General features: G+C 41.6%; 1 protein-coding gene across 1 annotated transcript in view; it reads left to right on the top strand.

The window, feature by feature from the left end:
• LOC140211221 (PC3-like endoprotease variant B) overlaps positions 1 to 25,626 on the top strand; it is a 1,844,543-nt gene that overhangs the window by 197,625 nt on the left and 1,621,292 nt on the right. The window contains exon 3 of the mRNA XM_072280838.1: positions 16,878 to 16,996. Within this exon, the coding sequence (XP_072136939.1) occupies positions 16,878 to 16,996 (119 nt within the window). The remainder of the gene's footprint in view (positions 1 to 16,877; positions 16,997 to 25,626) is intronic.

Genomic DNA, 25,626 nt, shown 5'->3' on the forward strand with positions numbered 1-25,626 from the left:
CTGCATCCTTTTTATCTATCCTACGTGTAATCTTCTCCTCAAAGAATTCCAATAAGTTCATCAACCAAGAGTTTCTCTCATGGAAACAATGCTGACTTTATCCTATCTTGTCCTGTGTCACCAAGTACTCCATAACCTCATCCTTAACAATTAACTCCAACATCATCACAACCACTGAGGTCAGGCTAACTGGTCCATAATTTCCTTCCTGCTGCCTTCCTCCTTTCTTAAAGAGTGGTGTGGCAGTTGCAATTTTCCGGTCCTCAGGCACCATGCCAGAGTCCAATGATTTTTGAAAGATCATTACTATTGCCTCCACAATCCCTACTGGTACGACTTTCAGAACCCGAGGGTGCAGTTCATCTGGACCAGGTGACTTATGTACCCTTAGGTTTTTCAGCTTTTTGAGCCCCTTCTCCCTTGGAATAGTATCTACACTCACTTCTCTTCCCTCACACCCTTCAACATCAGGCACACTGCTAGTGCCTTCCGCAGTGAACACTGATGCAACATAACACTCAGAACACGCTGGAGGAACTCAGCAGGTCGGGCAGCATCTGTGGAAACGATCAGTCAACGTTTCGGGCTGGAACCCTTCGTCAGGACTGAAGGGAGAAGGGGCAGAGGCCCTATAAAGATGGTGGGGGGAGGGTGGGAAGGAGAAGGCTGGTAGGTTCCAGGTGAAAAACCAGTAAGGGGAAAGATAAAGGGGTGGGGGAGGGGAAGCAGGGAGGTATTAGGCAGGAAAGGTGAAGAAAGAATAGGGGAAAACACAAGGGGTAGTAGAAGGAGGCGAAACCTTGAGGAAGGTGGTAGGCAGCTGGGGGAGGGGGCAGAGTGACATAGGGATAGGGGAAGGGAGGGGGAGGGAATTACCAAAAGTTGGAGAATTCTATGTTCATACCAAGGGGCTGGAGAGTACCCAGACGGTATATGAGGTGTTGCTCCTCCAACCTGAGTTTAGCCTCATCATGGCAGTAGAGGAGGCCATGTATGGACAAAATACTGATTTACCATCTATTTGTCCCCTGTTATTATTTCTCTGGCTTCATTTTTGAGCAGCCCTATATCCACTCTCATCTCTATTTTATTTTTTACGTACTTGAAAAAGTTTTTACTATCCACTTAGATATTGTTTGCTAACTTGCTTTTATATTTCATTTTTTCCCCCCTAATGATTCTTTAGTTGCTGTCTGTAGGTTTTTAAAAGCTTCCCAATCCTCTATCTTCCCACTAAATTTTGCTTTTTTGTATGTCCTCTCTTTTGCTTTTATATTAGCTTTGACTTCCCTTGTAAGCCACGGTTGTACTATCTTGCCATTTGAGTATTTCTTCATTTTTGGAATACATCTGTCCTGCACCTTCCTCATTTTCCCAGAAACATACACCATTGCTGCTCTGCTGACATCCCTGCCAGCAGCTCCTGCCAATTTATTTTGGCCAACTCCTCTCTCATACCACTCTAACTTTTTTTACTCTACTGAAATATGCTACACCAGACCTTACTTTCTCCCAACCACATTGGGCATAACATGGCACAGAACTGCACAGAACTGTTTTTAAGTGTAGGAGATAAATTAAACATGTTTGTAATGAAATTTTGATGGTATTGATAATATTGATAAAAATAAATGTACTTCTTTACGCATGTTTTATCAGAAGTACTATAGAAGGTGGGGAAAATGTGATTCTGCCTGGGAAAACTAATACAGGATTACTGTCAAATTATATTTCTGTTCTATAACATCATGAAGGATCCCACCCACCCTGCTCGTGGACTGTTTGTCCCACTCCCATCAGGGAGGAGGCTATGTAGCATCCATGCCAAGACCATCAGACTCAAAAAACAGTTACTTTCCCCAAGGAGTACGACTGATCAACACCTCCACCCTCTAACCCACCCTTCAACACCCCCAACACCACTACTTTGTCATCTCCTGTCAGTCACGTTACGTACAGACACTCCCGTGCAGAGCGTCGCTTTATGGATTTACAATCGATCTATGTATAAAGGCTGTCTTACGTAGTTATATTTATTGTGATTTTTATGCTCATTGTGGTTGCGTCAGATCGGGGTAACAATCCTTTTGTGCTCCTTTACACCCGTGTTCTGAAGGAAGACAATAAACTATCCTGAATAGTCATAGAGCCATAGAGACCTACAGCACAGAAACAGGCCATTTGGCCCACCTAGTCCATACTGAAACATTTGAACTGCCTAGTCCCATCAACATGCTCAGGGACCATAGCCCTCCATACCCCTACCATCCATGCTTCCATCCAAACTTGTCTGAAATGTTGAAACTGAGCTCGCATGCACCACGTGTTTGCTGGCAGCTCATTCCACACTCATAGCAGCCTCTGAGTGAAGAAGTTTCCCTTCATGTTCCCCCTCAACTTTTCACTTTACACCCTTAACCCATGACCTCTGCTTGTTATCCCACCCAACCTCAGTGGAAAAAACCTGCCTGCATTTACTCTATCTATACCATCTTGAATCTTCAAGAACAAAAGAAGGACTGGGCCTTACAACCTTTGAACCTAGTCATTCAGTAAGATTATGGCCAATCATATAATTTCCTGCGTGGTACCCTTATCAGAAATCAAGTTTATTATCGCTGATATTTGTCATGAAACTTGTGATTTTTAAGCTGCATTGGATCCAGGGTAACATTTATTTTGTTCTCATCTACACTTGTGGACTAGAAACAGCATTACTCCAGGGGTTCCCAACCTCTTTCAGATCATGGACCAATACCGTCTGTGGACCCCAGGTTGCGAACCCCCACATTAAACAATCTTCAATCTTGTATTATATTTCCAAGGCTTGTGCCTTTGCATGATGCAAGTGGAGAACACTCTGACTGGTTGCATCACCATCTGGTATGGAAGGTCCAACACACAAGATCAGAAGAAGTCACAGAAGCTTGTAAACTCAGGTAGCTCTGTTGTGGAAATAAGCTCCCCACCATAAAGGACATCTTTAAAATGTGCTTAAGAAGACAGCATCCATCACTAAAGCCTCACTATCCAGGAGTCTGCCTTCACTGATAGATGGAATTTAGTTTATTTATTATTTATAAATTTATTTAGCAATACAGCGCAGTAACAGGCTCCTCAGATCCAACAAGCCCGCCCTGCCCAGTTACACCCATGTGACCAATTGATCTACTAGCCCATACGTCTTTGGAAGAAACTGGAGAACCTGGAGGAAACCCACACATATACGCGGAGAACTTGCAAACTCCGTACAAACAGCAGCAGGAATGGGACCCGGGTTGCTGGTGCTGTACAGCCTTACTCTAACCATTACATTCCCATGCCATCTCTCCAAGGAGAGCGGAGTAAGTTCTTGCAGGAGGATCCACAAATCTGTCCTTCAACTTTCTGTATGAGTGAAGGTACCTTCGGCACAAGGGCAAACCAAATAGCAAAGGGCTGTCTTCATTTATTAAGGAAACAAACAATTCATACAATGTGGCTCTTTGTCTAATTTTGCAACACTCTGGTAGTGTCATGATAATTTGTTTCTTTTTACACAAGATTTGAGGTTTTAAACTCAATGTCAGTTGAATTGCTACAAACTTCATTGTAGCTGGTGGGCCTCATACCCAGTGAGATTGGGACATGGTTATCCTAGCATGAGAAGTCGGCTTCGGAGGATTGGGCACATAAGGTATACAGTGAGAAGGTGGTTCTTTGCTGTTGAATCTCACTGTAGATCTAATGGAGAGCAAAGGGCTTGTTGAGGCACAGAAGTAGATATGGTTATGCGTGGCATCCAAGGAAGACCACAGTTGTGATGACTACTCATATCACTAGGCCTGAAACTCTGAGGTCAAGAGACTGGAACTGTCCGAGTGCAGCAGCATCTCCATTTTAAAACCTCTTCCTGTTATCGTCAGACACAATGGACAACCAACCCCACGCAGAAATGCTGAGATCTGAAGGCCAATAAAAGTTTTAAGACCGTCTTTGGTGAAGTCCCGTTCTTCAAGTTCTATAGAACTTGCTTATTTTTATCTCTTAAAATAGTCCTATTAAATGGAAGCTTTCAGATTCAATTCATGCCTGTCACATTAAAGAATTTCTAATCCTTTGATCATAACACTGAACTGAGCCTCAACACTGAACTGATCACTGAGCACCATCTATGGACTCATTTCAAAGACGCTACAAATCATGTTCTCAGTATTATTTGTTTATAATAATACTACTGATCATTATTTGTTTTCAATGGCATTTTGTCTTCTATTGCACATTGGTTGCTTCTCGGACTTTGTGTATAGTTTTGCATTAATTCTATTGTACACTCAGTGGTCATTTTAAGAGTTATCTCCCATACCTAATAAAGTGGCCACTTAGTAGATGTTCATGGTCTTTTGCTGCTGTAGTCCATCCACTTCATGGTTCAATGTGTTGTGCATTCAGAGATTATCTTCAACACACCACTGTTGTAACGTGTGATTATTTGAGTTACTGTCGCCTTTCTGTCAGCTTGAACTCATCTGGTCATTCTCCTCTCAAGGTGTTTTCACCCACAGAACTCTCAGTCACTGGATGTTATTTTGTTTATCATACCATTCTCTGTAAACTCTGAAGACTTGTGCGTGAAAATCTCTGGAGATTAGCAGTTTCTGAGATACTCAAACCACCTTGTCTGGCTTCAACAATCATTTCACAAAATCACTTAGATCACATTTCTTCTCCATTCTGATGTTTGTTCTGAATAACAACTGAATCTCTTGACCTTGTCTGCATGCTTTAATGCATTGAGCTGCTGCCACATGATTGGCTGATTAGATGTTTGCATTAACAAGCAGGTGTACAGGTGTGCTTAATAAAGTGACCACTGAGGGTACTTCTTTGTTCTGCCTGCAAGAAAACGACTCTTGAGGTAGCATATGGTGATATCAATGTATTTTGGTAACACATTTACTTTCTGCTTTGAACTTTGAGAAACCACTGTGAACAGAGTGTGTTTGTTCAGTCTGAGTGACAGGCCTTGTCCTACAGTTTATTTACAATTATTGTGCAAAACCAACCTTTTCTCACAATCCTATGCTATATACAATAGTTCGTTTTAAATTGTCAAGGAAGTGGACTGTCAGCTTAACTGTTTAACATGGTTCTGTGAGAATGAAAAGTCTGTGTTGAAGATGTTATGAAATCTTTTGAAACCACTATTCTTTTCCTAGAACACTTCAGAGTAACCTGTTCCTCTGTAGTCAAGAATCTGCATCAAATGCAAAGAGTGCATCAAATGCAAAGAGAAATAAGCCATACTGTAACTGGAAATTGGCAGCATTAATATTCTGGACATAAATATCTGACCATTACTTACAAGGGCTATCGCTGAAGTCCTTTACTCAGCAAATTAGCATTGTGACGCAGGACTATTGATTAATCGTTTAATCCTGTAATTTCTCTTTCTGTAGAAGAACTGACATTTCTGCAAAACTAAATCCAGTAAAATTAAGATGGTATCATTGACACAAGTCCAGTCAACTTTGCTAATGATGGAATTAAAGGTTCTGCTTTAGGCCATAGAATATAGAACATAGACCAGAACAGCACAGGAGCAGGCCCTTTGGCCCTCAGTGTTGTGCCGAACCAATTAAATTAGTAATCAACTGGCCAACTAAAGTCATCTCTTCTGTCTACACAATATCCATGTCCTTCCAATTTCCTCACATTCACCTGCCTATGCAAATGTCTTATTAAAGTCTCTGATGTATCTGCTTCTACAACACTGCCCCCCAGGCAGCACAATCCTTACCACTCTTTGTGTAAAAAAAAACTTCCCCCTCACATGTCCTTTGAAATTACCCCCTCTCACCTTAAATGCATGCCCTCTGGTATGAGACATTTCAACCCTGGGAAAAAGATACTGTCTGTCTACTTTTTCTATGCAAGCAAACAAGTTTATTTGTATAGCACTTTTCAATTACAAGGCAGTTCAAAGTGCTTTCCACAGAATAAGATATAAAAATCAAACATCACATTTCAGACAATATATAAGAGAATAAAATCACAAAATGATAAATAGAAGTTACAGTGCGGGAGATTCGAATTAAAAGCTAAAGTGAAAAGGAAAATTTTATGTCTCAAATTAAAAGAGCCTAAAAGTTGGGGCAGACCTCAGATCCTCTGGAAGGTTATTCCAGTTATGTAGAGCATAGTAGCTAAAAACAGCTTCACCATGTTTAATTTTGACCCTGGGGGACGGTAAGCAGACCTGTCCCAGACAACCTGAGAGCTCGGGCAGGTTCATAATGAAGCAAGAATGGGAGATGTATTTTGGCTCTAGATTATTCAGTGCTTTATAAACCAGTAGTAATATTTTAGAGTCAGTCCTCTGATGGACAGGAAGCCAGTGTAGTGATCTGAGAACTGGAGTGATGTGTTCTACTTTCTGGGTCTTAGTGAGGACTCTGGCAGCAGTGTTCTGAATGAGCTGCAGCTGAATGAGGGATTTTTTAGTGAGACCTGTGAAAATACCATTACAGTAGTCAAGCATGGACAAGATTTTCTAAATCTTGCTGAGACATAAGCCCTTTAACTCTCACTATATTTTTAAGATGGTAGTAGATTGATTTTGTAATTGTCTAATGTGGCAGTTAAAATTTAAGTCACAGTCCATCACAACACCAAGGTTTCTGGCTTGGTTTGTGGTCTGTAATGACAGAGCTTCGAAGTGAACACTGACTTTTAATCTTTCTTTTTTGGCACTAAAATAATTATTTTACTTTTCTCTTTGTTTAACTGGAGAAAAGTTTGGCTCATCCAGTCAGTGATTTGTTCAGTACAGTTTTTTGGTGATTGTATGGAACCATAATCACTTGATGGCTGTTGTATAAATCTGAGTGTCATCTGCATAATTATGGTAAGATATTTGTTGCTTTCCATGACTTGAGCTCGAGGGAGCATGCTATGTTAAACAGAAGAAGTCCAAGTATGACCCCTTGAGGTACTCTGCAAGTCGTTTTTGTTCGGTCAGGTATGCAGCTACCAATCAATACAAAATAGCCCCTGTCCTGTAAGTATGATTTAAACCACTTCTGGACTGTACTGGAAAGTCCCACCCAGATTTCCAGTCTGTCTGGTAACATGCCATGATCGAGTGTGTCAAAAGCAGCACTGAGGTCCAATAAAACCAAAAGTGAAATCTTATCATCATAAACACGAGGAAATCTGCAGATGCTGGAATTTCAAGTGACACAACATCATGGTGGTTTAAGTGGATGTCATTTCAGACCCTGACCAAAACAGTCTCAGTGTTTGGTGTGGAAATCCAGGCCGGAGAACATCCATACATTGCTTAGTGTCAACAAGCTGATAAACAGCCTTTTCAATGATTTTACTTAACCATGGTAAGTTTGATATAGGCCTGTAGTTACTAATTACTGAGACTTCTAGGTTGTACATTTTTAAAAGATAACTGCGGTTTTCAGGGCTTTTGGGAGGCAGTCTGACAGAAGAGAAGTGTTGACTATTTGCAGAATGTCAACCATCGTGCAATTAAAACCATTTTTAAAAAAGTGTGTGAGTAAAGTATCATGGGAATAGGAGGAGAATTTCAGGTGTAGCACAATTTCTTCTACACCTTTATGGCCAACAGGTTTGAATTGTGTCATCTGAACTAAGTGAGTTCTCAGTGCTTGAAAGGATGACGCTGGCTTCTGACCTACTGCAGAGACACTCACAGCTGTCTAAGAGTTTCTTTATAAATGTCATAATGTTTTCTGCCACCTGCTTTCAGCTTTTCAACACTCTCGTAACCTGATAAATGTCTATCAGCACTCCCCTCAGGCTCTGCAGCTCCAAAAAAAAAAGCAACTAAGTTTGTCCAAGCTCTCATTATCGCAGATAGCCTCTGTTGTGTTTTTTCTGACCTGCTGAGTTCCTCCAGCGTGTTGTGTTTTTTCACTTCACTTGTGAGTCTGTTGGGGTCATCTATTGCATCCGGTGCTCCCAGTGCGGCCTCTTCTACATCGGTGAAACCCGACGCAGATTGGGGGACCGCTTCATCGAGCACCTCCGCTCCATCTGCCACAACAGACAGGATCTCCCAGTAGCCACCCACTTCAACTCTGCTTCCCACTCCCATTCAGATATGTCCATACGTGGCCTCCTCTACTGCCATGATGAGGCTAAACTCAGGTTGGAGGAGCAACACCTCATATACTGTCTAGGTAGTCTCCAGCCCCTTGGTATGAACATAGAATTCTCCAACTTCTGGTAATTCCCTCCCCCTCTCTTCCCCTATCCTTATGTCACTCTGCCCCCTCCCCCAGCTGCCTATCACCTCCCTCATGGTTCTGCCTCCTTCTACTACCCATTGTGTTTTTCCCTGTTCCTTCTTCACCTTTCCTGCCTATCACCTCCCTGCCTCCCCCCTCCCATCCCTTTATCTTTCCCCTTACTGGTTTTTCACCTGGAACCTACCAGCCTTCTCCTTCCCACCCTCCCCCCACCTTCTTTATAGGGGCTCTGCCCCTTCCCTCTACAGTCCTGACGAAGGGTTCGAGCCTGAAATGTCGACCGATCTTTTCCACAGATGCTGCCCGACTTGCTGAGTTCCTCCAGCGTGTTGTGAGTGTGGCCTCTAATCCAGGCAGCGGCATCGTCATCGTTCTGAGCCGTGTCGTATAACATGGGCGATCGTGGTCTATCCATGACCATGATTGTTCTTGGCAAATTTTTCTACAGAAGTGGTTTGCCATTGGCTTCTTCTGGGTAGTGTCTTTACAAGACAGGTAACCCCAGCCATTATCAATACTCTTCAGAGATTGTCTGCCTGGCGTCAGTTGTCACATAACCAGGACTTATGACCATCCACCACCTGTTTTCATGGCTTCACATGACCCTGACTGGGGATCTAAGCAAGTGATGCACCTTGCCCAAGGGTGACCTGCAGGCTAGTGGAGGGAAGGAGTGCCTTACCCCTCCTTTGGTGGAGACCTGTCTCCGTCCTGTCAGCCACTCATCCAGACGGTATCCTGATGAACCCCTTCTGCGCCCTGTCCAAAGCCTCGACATCCTTCCTATAATGTGGCAACCAGAACTGTATGCAGTACTCCAGACACAGCCTAACTAGAGTTTTATAAAGCTGCAACATAACTTTCTGACCTTTGAATTTAATATGAAACAAAAATTCATATTTATGTGCTGTTATGAAAGTAAAAGCTGAATAAACTCTTCTTGGGCTTTCAGCTGGGAACAGGTATCAATTTTAACTGATGTTTTAATAACAAACTTGACACCTTCATCAGGGATGATGCCTGTACATGTCTTGTCCAGTGGTATTTATACCCCATAGTCCATCCTTCCTGATTGGTTAGTCCACCTTGTTTACAATCAAATTTCAGTTCTTACTTAGAGTGAGACCTTCATCTTTGTTAAAATTCTTTTCCTTTAGTTTCATTTCAATGGTTTCCTTTACCAGGCAGTCCCAAAAGCCACTGGCACTGCATCGTAGTTTTGTGCTGTTGAAGTCCTTTGGCCATTGCAAGTCCAGGAGCCCACACTACGAAGGTGTGATCAAGTCATCTGAAGAAGCACTTGGGATGTAAGGACGATGAGCTCAGAGCCTTCTCCTCACAGTCCTCCATGTGGAAATCAGCAATAGCCGGTGACAAGAATGATCCTATGGCCATTCTGTCCACTTGTTCGTAGTAGTTCCCTTTATAGGGACCAGCCTTCTGGGTTGAGAGGGATAATAAATCAGTCCTGATGGAATGGCAGAGCAAACTCAATAGGCCGAATGTCCCCATTCTGCTCCTGTGTCTTATAATTCACCTAGGCATCCGTTAGTCAGGTACAGGAGTCTAAAGACACACATCCATCATTTCAGGAACAGCTTCTTCCCACCTCCACCACATTTCTGAATGGACAATGAACCCATGTACACTACCTCACTTTTTTTCCCCCTTTTTTGCTGTCTTTTTGTACTATTTATTTAATTTAATTTATATATTGTAATTTGTAGTTTATTTTATTATTATGTATGGCACAGTACTGTTGCCGCAAAAACAACAAATTTTATGATGTATGCCAGTGATATTAACATAGAACATAGAACAGTACAGGCCCTTCGGCCCACAATGTTGTGCCGACCCTTAAACCCTGCCTCCCATATAACCCTCCACTTTAAATTCCTCCATATTTAAACCTGATTCTGATTCTAATCCTCCTAATCAATTTCTTATCCCAGAGAATGTGATGTTCGATTTTGTCTCACAAAGTCCATCAAGCTTTGCATCACTTTAGACTTTTGTCAACAGTTGAAGAGAAGCTCGTTTCTCATCTACAACTGTTTGCTTACTGATCTGTCACTGTAAACTTCAAGGTATATCTCCAATTCTTCACATCTCCAATTTCTCAGTTTACTGCAGTCAACAGCTGAGCTTATTTTCACAATGGTTCTTCATTCCTTGTTTCATCTTTCTTTTGATTCTTCATATCACTAACTCCCATAATTCAGTGTGACTTGGCTTTCTTCAGCAAAGCCTTTGTTGTCTCCAACCTCTTGGTATCCGTCTCTTTTCATGACTGCTTACCTAGAAATTGCAGCCTCACTTTGTTAGAATTCCAGACAAGTGCTGTGTATCGTGCAAGTGGTCACTGAGAAAATATTAATGATCTTGCACAGCATGGAATTAGAGCATTTGGCCTGACTTGTCCGGGCTGATCGGTGGGCAATTTTCCATATTAATCTCATCACCCTGCGCATAGTCCGTAGTTCTCCTTGGTAAATGATTCAGGCTTCAATCACTCTCTCAGGCAGTGCATTTCAGGTACCTGCCTCTCTCTGAATCTTTCTATCTCTTCTCCTTTACCATCATCCAAAATCCTCTGGAACACAGCCCACTACAGGCCCTTGATGTTGTTCCAGCCCTTTAACCTACTCCAAGATCAACCTAACCCTTCCATCTTATATAGCCCCCATTTTTCTTTCATCCAAGTGCCAATCTTAAATGTCCCAAATATATCCACCACTTCCTGTGTTTAAAAAAACTACCTCTGACATCACCCCTATGCCTACCTCCAGTCATCTTAAATTGTGCCTTATCGTAATAGCCTTTCCACTCTGGAAAAAAGGTGTTAGCTGTCCAATCTGTCTCGGCCTCTTACTTTTAACTGTGTCTGATACAGAGAAAAAATTCCTGTAGTCTATTTTATTGATACTCCTCATAAGCTTGTATATGGTTTATATATTTCAATCATACCTGTAGTTTAACTTGTAACTTTATATATATTCTTTATTACTGTTGAATACTGTCGAGATTTGTTGCATGTTGCATCCTGACCAACACACCACTGCAGATTCCTAATAAATGTAAAAGGATACGGTGAATTAAGTTGATCCATGATCTGTGATATACCCTTTTGACTTCTCTACCCCAGGGAGAACAGACCACACTTCTCTACTCTCTCATCACAGTTGAACTTCTCCATCCTAGACAACATGCTGGTGCACCTCCTCAGCATCCTTGCCAGTCCGATCACATCTCTTCAATACTTCAGTGACCAGAAATGCTGAGTTCTGACCAAGGCTTTCTAACCTCAGGACCTCTGTATTCAATTCCACAGATAATGAAAGCCAATATCCCATATGCATTCAGAAACTTCATTAACTACTCTGTTGACACCTTCAAGGGTCTATGTACACCAACAACCCTCTGTTCCATCTATGTAGCATCTATGGAGCTGAATAAGCAGTTGGTGCTTTGGGCTGAGAAATATCAACTGTTTAATTCCCTCCATAGACGCTGCCTGGCCTGCTGAGTTCCTCTAGTGTTTCACATGTGTTGCTCAAGGTTTTCCACAACTGCAGAATCTCTTGTATCCCCATCATTACCCCCTGTTTCCTATTGCCAAATCAATTTTAAATTCAATTTACCACAGGTCCCATGAGGACCAGTCCCTCATGTGAGTCCTTGCCAGAGGCTAAATTCGGCCGAGGAATGGCTCATGTGGCTAACACGAGAGGACATGATTTTAAGGTGATTGGAGGAAAGTATGGGGGGATGTCAGAAGTCAGATTTTCACACATAGTGTGGTGGGTATGGAAAATGCCCAGCCAGGGGTGGTGGTGGGGACAGATATATTGAAGGCATTTAAAAACTCTTAGATAAACTCAGGGATGAAAGAAAAATCGAGAGCTATGTAGGAGGGAAGGGTTAAAAGGTTGGTACAACATTGTGGGCCAGGGGGTCTGCCCTGTGCTGTTATGTTCTGTGTTCTCAGAGTCAGAATCAGAATCAGGTTTATTATCACCGGCATGTGACATGAGATTTGTTAACTTAGCAGCAGCAGTTCAATGCAATACATAATATCGAAGAAGAAAAAGATAATAAAATAACAATAAATAAATAAATTATGGTATATTTATATTGAATAGATTAAAAATTGTGCAAAAAATTGAAATGATATTTATTTTAAAAAAGTGAGGTAGTGTCCAAGAGTTCAACGTCCATTTAGGAATCGGATGGCAGAGGGGAAGAAACCGTTCCTGAATCACTGAGTGTGTGCCTTCAGGCTTCTGTACCTCCTACCTGATGGTAACAGTGAGAAAAGGGCATACCCTGGGTGCTGAAGGTCTTTAATAATGGATGCTGACTTTCTGAGACACTGCTCCTTGAAGATGCCCTGGTTACTTCGTAGGCTAGTTCCCAGATGGAGCCGACTAGATTTATAACCGTCTGCAGCTTCTTTCGGTCCTGTGCAGTAGCCCCCGCCCCCCCACCCCCTGCCCATACCAGACAGTGATGCAGCCTGTCAGAATGCTCTCCACGGTACATCTATGGAAGTTTTTGAGTGTATTTTTTAACATACTAAATCTCTTCAAACTCCGAATGAAGTATAGTCACTGTCTTGCCTTCTTTATAGCTGCATCGATATGTTGGGACCAGGTTAGATCCTCAGAGATCTTGACACCCAGGAACTTGAAACTGCTCACTCTCTCCACTTCAGATCCCTCTATGAGGATTGGTAACATTCTATGAATGTTAAAAGTGTTGCTAAAATATTTCCTATGCCTCTGCAAAAGGATGCGTTTGCTTGTTTGGCAGAGCTTGTCAGTACTACAGCATTCCCATGCTGACTGCTGAGAAGTGAGTCAGTGCACGGAGAGCTTTTCTGATTGGCTGCCATGATACCACAGCAAGAGAAGTGTCATGGAAATGAGTTGTGGGAGGGGGGCATGGAGTTCTCTAATGTGACAGGCACCTCTATGCCTACATCCACACCATCAGAATCAGGCTTATTATCACTGACATAGGTCGTGAAATTTGTTGCTTTATGGAAGCAGTACAGTGCAATGCATAAAAATGACTGTAATTTAAAATAAGAATATATAAAAAGTACGTAAGCAGAGCAAAAAGTGAGCTAGTGTTCATGGGTTCATGGGCTGTTCAGAAATCTGATGGTAGAAGGGAAGAAGCTGTTCCTGAAATGTTGAGTGTTTGCTTCAAGCAAACCTCCTCCTTGAAGGTGGAAATGAGAAGTTGGCATGTGAGGGTATTAATGATAAATGCTGCCTCCTGAGACATTGTACTTGGAAGATGTCCTTGATGATGGGGAGAGTACTACAGTGGTGCTGGCACAGGTTGCAACCCTCTGTAGCTTTTTCCATTTCTCTGCATTCTCCATACCAGTTGGTGATGTAACCAGTCAGAATGCTCTTCACCGTATGGCAAGTTGCATTAATCCAATTGACTGCCAGAGCTCTGTAAGGGTTGGACTGACCAACCCAGAGGTCAGTACAAAGCCTAGCAACAAAGTGTTTGCGATTCTCCTCCTCTTCCTTCCTTTCCAGTCCTGATGGCCCGATATTTCCCTGTTCACTTTCCTCTATAGATGCTGCCTGATATGTTGAGATCTTCCAGTGTGTGTTGATCCAAAACATATCCAAGAACTCCATCAGTCATGATCCATTCTGATTCACAGTCAGTTTTGGCATGCAGATGGTTAACTTGTTAGTTCTTTACAAATCAAATTTATTGTAAGATGGGTGTTAAAGAACAAAGAATAAAGAAGAGTACAGCACAGTACAGTCCATTCTGCTCTCAAACCCTGCCTCCATATAACCACCCACCTTAAATTCCTGCATATACCTGTCTAGTAGTCTCTTAAACTTCACTAGTGTATCTGCCTCCACCACTGACTCAGGCAGTGCATTCCACGCACCAACCACTCTCTGAGTAAAAAACCTTCCTCTAATATCCCTCTTGAACTTCCCACCCCTTACCTTAAAACCATGTCCTCTTGTATTGAGCAGTGGTGCCCTGGGGAAGAGGCGCTGGCTATCCACTCTACCTATTCCTCTTACTATCTTGTACACCTCTATCATGTCTCCTCTCATCCTCCTTCTCTCCAGAGAGTAAAGCCCTAGCTGCCTTAATCTCTGATCATAATGCATACTCTCTAAACCAGGCAGCATCCTGGTAAATCTCCTCTGTACCCTTTCCAATGCTTCCACATCCTTCCTATAGTGAGGTGACTAGAACTGGACACAGTACTCCAAGTGTGGCATAACCAGAGTTTTAAAGCTCTGCATCATTATCCCACGACTCTTAAACTCTATCCCTCGACTTATGAAAGCTAACACTCCATAAGCTTTCTTAACTACCCTACCTGTGAGGCAACTTTCAGGGATCTGTGGACATGTACCCCCAGATCCCTCTGCTCCTCCACACTTCCAAGTATCCTGCCATTTACTTTGTACTCTGCCTTGGGGTTTGTCCTTCCAAAGTGTACCACCTCACACTTCTCTGGGTTGAACTCCATCTGCCACTTCTCAGCCCACTTCTGCATCCTATCAATGTCTCTCTGCAATCTTCGACAATCTTCTACACTATCCACAATGCCACCAACCTTTGTGTCGTCTGCAAACTTGCCAACCCTCCCTCCTACCCCCACATCCAGGTCGTTAATAAAAATCACGAAAAGTAGAGGCCCCAGAACTGATCCTTGTGGGACACCAGTAGTCACAATCCTCCAATCTGAATGTACTCCCTCCACCACGACCCTCTGCTTTCTGCAGGCAAGCCAATTCTGAATCCACCTGGCCAAACTTCTCTGGATCCCATGCCTTCTGACTTTCTGAATAAGCTTACCGTGTGGAACCTTTTCAAATGCCTTACTAAAATCCATATAGATCACATCCACTGCACTACCCTCATCTATATACCTGGTCACCTCCTCAAAGAACTCTATCAGGCTTGTTAGACACGATCTGCCCTTCACAAAGCCATGCTGACTGTCCCTAATCAGACCATGATTCTCTAAATGCCCAGAGATCCTATCTCTAAGAATCTTTTCCAACAGCTTTCTCACCATAGACGTAAGGCTCACTGGTCTATGATTACCTGGACTACCCTACAATCTTGTTTGAACAAAGGGCCAACATTCGCCCCTTAATGCATGATTTAATACATGTTTATTTTAAAGTAGGTGAAAGTATTGGTAATGAATTTCTCAAGTACGGTACTGTAGGCGCATACACAGAGCTCTGGTATTTGTCAACGTGGAGCAGAGAGTGAGTTTGTAAATCCGGTGGGAGCAAAGGATGTGGGGAATGGTGAGAGCAGAGCGCTGCGGAAGTGGCGTGGGACAAGTGGCAGAGAAGGATTGCCGGGGCAGGGGGTGGTGTGGGTGCAGATCATAATTCCCCTCTCCCTGTCCCCTTCCCACACTCATTCTGCAATAAAGACCCATATCAGAATGAGGTTTATCATCACTCACATATGTCATGAACTTTTTTTGTGGCAGTAATACAGTGTAATAAATAGAATTACCATTGTACTGTGTAAAGGTCATAGGCTTCGTAGCTATATACAGTGTATGTGCCTAAGACATTTGCACAGTACTATATTTCTATTGATACAATGTCACATTTACCATAACACAGCAGGAACACCCTTCCTGAAATACACCCAGCGGCTACTTTATTAGTTCTGCACCTAATAAAGTGGTCATTGAGGGTATGTTTGTGGTCTTCTGCTGCTGTAGCCCATCCGCTTCAAGGTTTGATATTTTGTGCATTTAGAGATGCTCTTCTGCACACCACTGTTGTAATGTGTGGTTATTTGAGTTACTGTCGCCTTCCTGTCAGCTTGAACCAGTCTGGCCATTCTCCTCTGACCTCCTTCATTAACAAGATATTTTCACCCACAGAGCTGCTGCTTACTGGATGTTTTTGCATTTTGCACCACCTCCTGTAAACTCCAGAGATTGTTGGATGTGAAAATCCCAGGAGATCAGCAGTTTCTGAGATACTCAAACCACTCTGTCTGGCACCAACAATCATTCCACGGTCAAAGTCACTTAGATCACATTTCTTCCCCAGTCTGATGTATGGTTTGACCAACAACTTCTTGACCATGTCTGCATGCTTTTATGCATTGAGTTGCTGCCACATGATTGGTTGATTAGATATTTGCTTTAACGAGCAGGTGTACCTAATAAAGAGGCCACTGAGTGTGTGCTTATCTTTAAATGGGTTAACAGTAGCCAGTAATGGAATTCTCAAATATTTCTATTGGTAACAATGTCAAATTTACCATAATCATCCAGGAGCAGCCTCCTCAAAATATTTTCCAGTGTAACTGTGTTTAATGTGCCAAGAACCAGAAGCATGGTTGACCACTACAGATGGTCATTTTGGAAACTATGGTCAATATATTCCAAGTGAGTGCCAAGAATTTTTTGTTCTTTCTCTTTACAAACAAGTGCTATTTCCTCATAAACTAAAACACCCAGCTGTTTGTGATGATAAATGAATCTGAAAGTGTAAAGATACCGAACAATAAAAAAAAACACTATAATGATTTCTTTCTTCATAGTTCATTTGTCTTTTCCTTGCCCTCCAGAGCTTGCAAAAACCGGAGACAAGATTGAAAGCATTGTCTCCAATGTCAGTTACACCAAGGAAAAATCTGATGACTCCATGCTCTTTAATGACCCTTACTGGCCCCTACAATGGGAATTGGTGAGTTTCTATAAATGCAATTTTAACACTTCATAAATATTAAAAAAAATCTATTGTCTTCTCAACTTCAGAGCAATGGTATTGTGTCACATATTTAAATATCATTGATCGTCCTTTAAAATTTCTCTTTCTGGGCATTCTGTGCTCTGGGTAGCAACCTTTTATTGCTTATTCTATCAGTTTTATGAAATATTATCTGCCGTGTGACCTTTCATTTTTTTTTACCTTATCAGTTTTTACAGTTTTCACTGATTATTCATGAGCTGCAACATCTGAAAAGTCAAACAATGTTCGTGTGGCATTGGTAACGGTGGCAGAGTATGTGAAATTAGTTCACAGAAAACGTCCTGAATCATTGAACTCTGTGCCGTGATTAAGAGCAGCTGGGCTCAGTCGCAAATGCAGGATTCCAGAAGCATAAAAGGAACCTTGCTTGCTTTTCTGGCAAATTATTTTTAAAAGATCCTTTGAAGAAATGAGAGATAAATAATGAAGTGTGGTGTTGAAGGTGAAAACAACAACGATAATTTTGAGCATGGCTTCCCAGTTTTTCTTCTGCCATGGACCACGACCATTAACCGAGGACTCCGTGCACCTCAGGTTGGGAACCCCTGATTTAAGGTGCGAAGGAGGCTAAAAATAGAAAATTTGAAATATAAAAGGAAGGAAGAATTAAACTGTAAAAGAAAAGGAAAATAAAAATCAGGATCAGAATGACACAATAATCATTCAGTTACACCGGCTTGGCATTGCTTGGTTGAGCTTGTCCCAGTCTTGTAACTAACCTTTAAAGAAGAATTGATTGACAGGGTCTAGAATTAGAATCAGGTTTAACATCACTGGCGTATGATATGAAATTTGTTGGTTCTCAGTAGCAATGCAATGCAATAAAAATAAACTACAAACTACAATGAGAAATATACTGAAAAATTAAATTTAATAAGTAGTGCAAAAAGAGACCAAATAAAAAGAGAAAAAAATATATTGAGGTGGTGTCCATGGGTTCAATGTCCATTCAGAAGTCTGATGGCAGATAGGAAGAAACGGAGTGTGTGCCTTCAGGCTTCTGTATCTCCCCCTTGATGGTAGCAATGAGAAGAGGGCATGCCCTGGATGATGGTGGTCTTTAATTATGAATGTCACTTTTTTGGGGTATCACCTTTTGAAGGTGTCCTGGATGCTGAGGAGGCTAGTGGCCATGATGGTGCTGGCTGAGTTCACTACTTTCTGCAGCTTTTTCCGATCTGATCCTGTGCAGTGACACCCCACCCCCCAACACCAGACAGTGATGCAACCAGTATTCGAGAGGAAAAAAGGGTGAGACTTCAGAGGTATAAAATACCTTTAAAAATATAAATAAATATATCAGAATATGAAATATATATAAAGGGAAACACACAAAGTAGTGGAATGAAGGAGATGAATGAGGAAACTAAAAAGAGAAATATAATTATAATGAATTGGCATGGAGCTATTCAGAGCAATAAAAACAAGATTAATGGAAAAAGTAACGACACTGCAGAAGGAATAGCAAACGCAATAAAAAGGAAGTTGTTGAGTTTTGCCTTGGTGGCTATAGGGGGCAATAGAACATCGTCTGTGGAGCAAGAGTGAAGCTTCTGTGCTGTGTCATCTATGTATAACCTGGATACATTACAGCCTATTAATTGAGGAATTTTGAAATGCACGCTTTATACTTGTGCTGTACTAGTAGAGTGTTATATGCTATCCTAGGCCCTTATAACAACAAAAAGACTTGACATAAAAGTATTATAAGGATTAGAAGTATTATAAGGATCTATTAAAAGGATTGTGGAATTTCATTTTTTTAAGATTTAAGTTCAAACCCCACTTATTTATTTAGAGACACGGCATGGTAACAGTCCCAAACCCACACTGGCCTCATATGACCAATTAACCTATGAACGCCTGCATCTTTGGAGTGTGGTGGGATATTGGAGCACATGGAGCAAAATCACGTGTTGACGGGAAGAACATGCAAACTCCTCACAGAGAGCGGCGGGAAGTGAAGTTGGTTTGCTGGTGCTGTAAAGCATAACACTACCACTGGTGCTCTAAGCATTACACAACTGTACTATAGTTGAACATCTGCCGCTTTTATTTTGGGTGGGATTCGCATTACAACTCCAGATGTAGATTGATTCAGACAAGTAAATGGTTACTTGAGATCTTAGAACATAGAAAATAGAATGGTAAAGCAGAGAAACAGGCCATTTGGCGCACAATGTTGTGCTGAACCAAATAAATTAGGAATGAAATAGCCAATGAAACTGCACACAAAATGCTGGTGAACGCAGCAGACCAGGCAGCATCTATAGGAAGAAGTACAGTTGATGTTTTGGGCTGAGACCCTTCATCAGGACTAACTGAAAGAAGAGGTAGTAAGAGATTTGAAAGTGGGAGGGGGAGGGGGAGATCCAAAATGATAGGAGAAGACAGGATGGGGAGGGATGGAGCCAAGAGCTGGGAGGTTGATTAGCAAAAGAGATACAGAGCAGGAGAAAGGGGGAGGATTAAGGGATGGGAGGCCTAAGGAGAAAGAAAGGGGAAAGGGAGCCCAGAGGAAGATGGAGAGCAGGCAAGGAGTGATTGTGAGAGGGACAGCGAGAGAAAAAAAAGGCGGGAATAAATAAAAACAAATAAATAAATAAATAAATAAGGGATGGGGTAAGAACGGGAGGAGGGGCATTAATGGAAGTTAGAGAAAACAATGTTCATGTCACCAGGTTGGAGGCTACCCAGACGGAATATAAGGTGTTGTTCCTCCAACCTGAGTGTGGCTTCATCTTGACAGTAGAGGAGGCCGTGGATAGACATATCAGAATGGGAATGGGATGTGGAATTAAAATGTGTGGCCACTGGGAGATTCTGCTTTTTCTGGCGGACAGAGAGTAGGTGTTCAGTGAAACGGTCTCCCAGCTTTCCCAGCTTTCCCAGCTCTTAGCTTCATCCCTCACCCTCCTGTCTTCTCCTATCATTTCGGATCTCCCACTCCCCCCCCCCACTTTCAAATCACTTACTGTCTCTTCTTTCAGTTAGTCCTGACGAAGGGTTTAGGCCTGAAATGTCGACTGTACCTCATCCTACAGATGCTGCCTGGTCTGCTGCGTTCACCAGCATTTTGTGTGTGTTGCTTGAATTTCCAGCATCTGCAGATTTTCTCGTGTTTGCTAATGAAACTAATCACTTCTGCCTGCACGATGTCCATATCCTTCCACTTTTCCCACATTCATGTGCCTATCTAAACATACCTTAAATGTCCCTGAAATATCTATGTTGACCACCTTCCCAGGCACCCACAACTCTGAGTAAAGGAATGTGCCCCTCACATCTCCTTTGAAATTTACCCCTCTCACCTAAAATGCATACTCTCTGATATCAAACTTTTCAACTCTGCGAATTGGATACTGTCTGTCTGCTCTATCTAAGCCTCGCAAAATCTTATAAACCTCTATCACATCTCCACTCAGCCGCTGCTGCTTCAGATAAAATGACCCATGTTCATCCAAACCTCTCGTTATAGCACATGCCCTCTAATTCAGGCAGCATCCTGGTAAACCTCTTCCGCACTCTCTCCAAAACCTTGATGTCCTTCATATAATATGGTGACCAGAACTGTATGCAATAGTCCAGATATGACCTAGCTGGAGTTTTATAAAGTTGCAACATAAAAGACTTCAAGGTGTATTTTTGCAAGCAACTACTGTTAAGGTAAGAAGTAGGCAGGTTGCAGTTGAAAATCATTCATGATGTTCAGAACCATTATCAACTGGAAATAATTCAAGATTGTATAAGGTAATTTCTAGTACACATATGCAAAGGAGAATGAAATAATTGTTACTCCGATCCAGTGCAGCACAAAAACACACGATAAGATAAAGAACACAATAAAAGAAAAAACACAATCACTATAAATACAGAGAAAAGCTTATATACATAAGGATTATGGAGATTCATAGAAAACTACAGCACGGAAACAGCTCCTTCTGCCCATCCAGTTTGTGTCGAACATTAACTGCGTTCTCCTGTCGGCATGCACCCAGACCATATCCCTCCATACCCCTCCCATCCATGTACCTATCCAAACTCCTCTTGAAAGTTGAATATATATCGATTCAGTGTCCATAAAGTGATGCTAGGCACAGGAGTGTCTGTACATAGGGTGTCTCTGACAAGAAATGACCAAGTAATGGTGGTTGGGGGAGTGGAGGGGTGGAGGTGTTGATCAGCCTTACTGCTTGGGGAGAGGAACTGTTTTTGAATCTGGTGATCCTGGCATGGATGCTATGTAGACTCCTCCCTGATGGGAGTGGGACAGACAGTCCATGAGCAGGGTGAGTGGGATTCTTCATGATGTTACTGGCCCTTTTCCAGCACCATTCTGTATATATGTCTTTGATGGTGGGTAGGCTGGTGTCGGTGATGCATTGCTCAGTTTTGAATAACCATTGTAGAGCCCTTCTGTCCGCCACAGTCCAGTGAATAATAGGTTGGTAGCTAGTTTGCAAAAAGTGTGTATTTTAGGATTAGCATTTCTTTTCAATGGATTTACGATGATAGAATTTATTATGTTCCAGTTTCCTTTCGGTGAGTAGAGTATTTGTATGATAATGGACAACTAGTTGTGTATGAACTTTGGAATTGTTTCAACACTGGATGTTGCCAGGATTGAAACAGATCCTACTGTTGTCAAAGATAAAGTTGAGCTGAGCATTGCAGCAGCTAATGGATGGAGCTGTTACACAGTCAATGAAATGGTATCCCTTTTTACTTGAGTGTTGTAATTTGCAGGAAAATTCTTGACTGTGAATTAAACCCGTAATTATCAGAAGTAAGAAAAAAACAGTCCAGAAATCCACAATGTGTTTGTAAGCAGCTGATAACAGAGAGAAAAAAAAACTGAGCTTTAATGAGAGTACCTTCTCTATGATGGATTGTTGTTCACATGGGCTTCTCTACTTTATATTTTCTAGCCCAGACTTAGGCAATAGCACATGACTTTTCTGGAAAAATTGGCAAGAACAATCATGGTCATGGAATGCATGCACGCACACACATCATTCTGCTATTGAATTGAATTGACTTTATTTCTTACATTCTTCAAATACGTGAGGAGTAAAAATCTTTACATTATGTCTCTGTCTAAATGTGCAATGTGCAATCATAGTAATTTATAGTAATTTATAATAAATAGAACAGTCAATGTAATATAGAGTACACTCAAGTCAGCGTGAGTTCATCAGTCTGATGGCCTGGTGGAAGAAGCTGCCCCAGAGCCTGTTGGTCCTGGCTTTTATGCTGTGGTCCCACTTCCTGGATAGTAGCAGCTGGAATAGATAGTGGTTGGGGTGATTTGGATCCCCAGTGATGCTTCGGGTCCTTTTTAACACACCTGTCTTTGTAAGTGTCCTGAATAGTGGAAAGTTCACAGCAACAGATATGCTGGGCTGTCCGCACCACTCTCTGCAGAGTCCTGTGATTAAGGGAAGTACAGTTCCCATACCAGGCAATGATGTAGCCAGTCAGGATGCTCTCAATTGTGCCCCTGTAGAAAGTTCTTAGGATTTGAAGACCCATACCAAATTTACTCAACTGTCTGAGGTTAAAGAGGCGCTGTTGTGCCTTTTTCACCACAGAGCTGGTGTGTACAGACCACTTGAGGTCCTCAGTGATGTGGATGTTGAAGAACTTAAAGCTGTTCATCCTCTCAGCCCAGATCCATTGATGTCAATAGAGGTTAGCCCGTCTCCTTTCCTCCTGTAGTCCACAACTAGCTCCTTTGTTTTTGTGACATTGAGGGAGAGGTTGTTTTCTTGACACCACTGTGTCAGAGAGATGACTTCTTCCCTGTAGGCCAGCAGTCCCCAACCACCGGGCCGCGGACTGGAACCTGGCCGCAAAGCATGTGTTACCGGGCCGTGAGGAAACAATATGATTTGGCGATATGAAACGATATGAGTCAGCTGCACCTTTCCTCATTCCCTGTCATGCACTGTTGAACTTGAACATTGGGTTGCCAACTGTCCCGCATTTGCCGGGACTTCCCGTATATTGGGCTAAGTTGTTTTGTCCCATACAGGACCGCCCTTGTCCTGTATTTCCCCCGCTAAGGTAGGGCGTTCCTATGCTGAAATGGCGTGAAGCGAAGAAGCAATTACCGTTAATTTATATGGGAAAAATTTTTAAGCGTTCCCAGACCCAAAAAATAACCTACCAAATCATACCAAATAACACATAAAACCGAAAATAAATAACACTAACATATAGTAAAAGCAGGAATGATATGATAAATACACAGCCTATATAAAGTAGAAATAATGTATGTACAATATAGTCAGGAAGATGAAGGCAAAACCAATTTGTGGGGGGAAAAAATCGGCATGTATGCACACACAGGTGCCCGCGCAAGGCTTCATGGTCATGGTAGTCTTTCCTGGGGTAAAGTGTCCCAGGATTTGACTGCTACTTTTGTCCCTTATTTGAGAGTGAGAAAGTTGGCAACCCTAACTGTAAAAGACATGTTGAGGTGAGTTTAACCCTACTTGAACACCCACCCTCCGGTCAGCTGGTCCACAAGAATATTGTCAATATTAAACTGGTCCGCAGTGCAAAAAAGGTTGGGGACCCCTGCTGTAGGCCACCTCGTTAATGTTTGAGATTAGGCCAATCAATGTAGTGTTGTCGGCAAATTTAATTAGCAGATTAGAGCTGTGGATGGTGACACAGTCATGGGTATACATGGAGTAAAGGAGGGGACTTAGTACACAGCCCTGAGGGGCTCCTGTGTTGAGAGTCAGAGGGGTAGAGGTGAGGGATCCCACTCTTACCACCTGCTTGCAATCTGACGGGAATTCCAGGATCCAGCTGCACAAGGCAGGGTCAAGGCCGAGGTCTCTGAGCTTCCTCTGCGTTGAGTGTATACACTTCAATGTCTTTTCCCCGGTATATTCTTATTCTCATCATGTGGCTTAATGGTGCCTTTGTTGACACACACAGTGGAATATTCCATTTCTTTAGTAAGGGGGATGTGTAAATGTGTATATATTGTTTGCATACTGTATTTAAGGTAGACAATTCTGTTTCTTTTCAAATCTATTTATTGTTATATACAGGAAAAATAACATGAGTACATCGAAGTAACAACACTTACAATGCTTCAAAAAAACATTATCTTAAAGATTGAAAAAAAATTTTGTGATAACAAAAAAAACCTACTAAGCAGAAAAGTGAGGAAAAAAAAAGAACCCATTAGGAGTCATGCATCATACAAAAAGCTTCTAAAAATAAACATCAAACCACCAGCAAGGAAAGAAAATATACTAAAAAAAAATTTACAATTTGATCGTGGAAAAATTATATCAATTAACTCAAATGATAATAACGAGCAAATGAGCTCCATCTTTTCTCAAAATCAAATAAAGGTTCAAAGGTTCGACTTCTAATTTTCTCCAAACTAAGACATAGCATCACTTGAGAGAACCATTGTGACAAAGTGGGAGCTGATGTATCCTTCCACTCCAACAAAATGGCCCTCCTAGCTATCAATGTAACAAATGCAATAACATGTTGGTCAGACACAGAAATACCATGAATATTTTGAGGAATTATTCCAAAGAGCACAGTTAATTTATTAGGTTGTAAATTAATTTTAAGTGCTTTAGAAATTGTTGAGAAAACCGACTTCCAGAACTGTTCCAATATAGAACAAGACCAAAACATATGTGTCAGTGTAGCTATCTCAGTTTTACATCTATCACAATGACCATCAACATTAGGAAAGATTTTAGAAAGTCTCTCCTTTGTCAAATGATAACGATGTACAATTTTAAATTGAATCAATGAATGGCTAGCACAAACTGAAGAAGAGTTAACCAACTTCAATATCCGCATCCAATCCTCCATCATAAAAGTCAAATTAAGTTCCTTTTCCCAATCCTGTTTAATCTTAGACAAAGGACGCTTATCCCATTGTAATAATAAATCATAAATTCTTCCAATAGAATCCTTAATCAAAGGATTCATACTCATAATAGTATCTAACAGGTCAGCCTCCAATATGTAAGCAAAATTACTTAAATATTTTTGTAAAAAAATCTAACTTGAAGGTATTGCAGAAAGTGTGAATATAAGACAATTCTGTTTATTTTGTAATATGATTGTAACTGCATTGGTGAGTGCATCGTATTCTGATTCATGTCTTAAATTAACTTTGTGGATAATTAAAGATGGTATGTCCTGGTGGCTAATAAAATGGGGCAGTTTGCACTCAGTGGGGGAGAGAGAGAGAGTGATCAAGCTGCCAGAGTTCACACTGAAAATTGTATGGAGCTATTTATTGTGTTTTCTGGTAGATATCTTTTCGTAAAGTTTTCTTTCACTATCTTTGATAATTTTTTCTAATTTTGACTTTTTGACACCCTTGTACAAAGGAGCTAAATGACTCCAACCATCTATTTTCTTCATTCAAAACACACATATCTGAAACACATTACATATTTTTTCATTATTTACATAATGATTACCTTTGATCCTTTTGCTTTTGAGTCAGATATGTCATACCTGAGTTTTCAAAGTCAAAGTGAACTTATTATCAAAGTTTTAGATATGTC

The sequence above is a fragment of the Mobula birostris genome, chromosome 2 (assembly GCF_030028105.1).
Source record: "Mobula birostris isolate sMobBir1 chromosome 2, sMobBir1.hap1, whole genome shotgun sequence".
NCBI lineage: Eukaryota > Metazoa > Chordata > Chondrichthyes > Myliobatiformes > Myliobatidae > Mobula > Mobula birostris.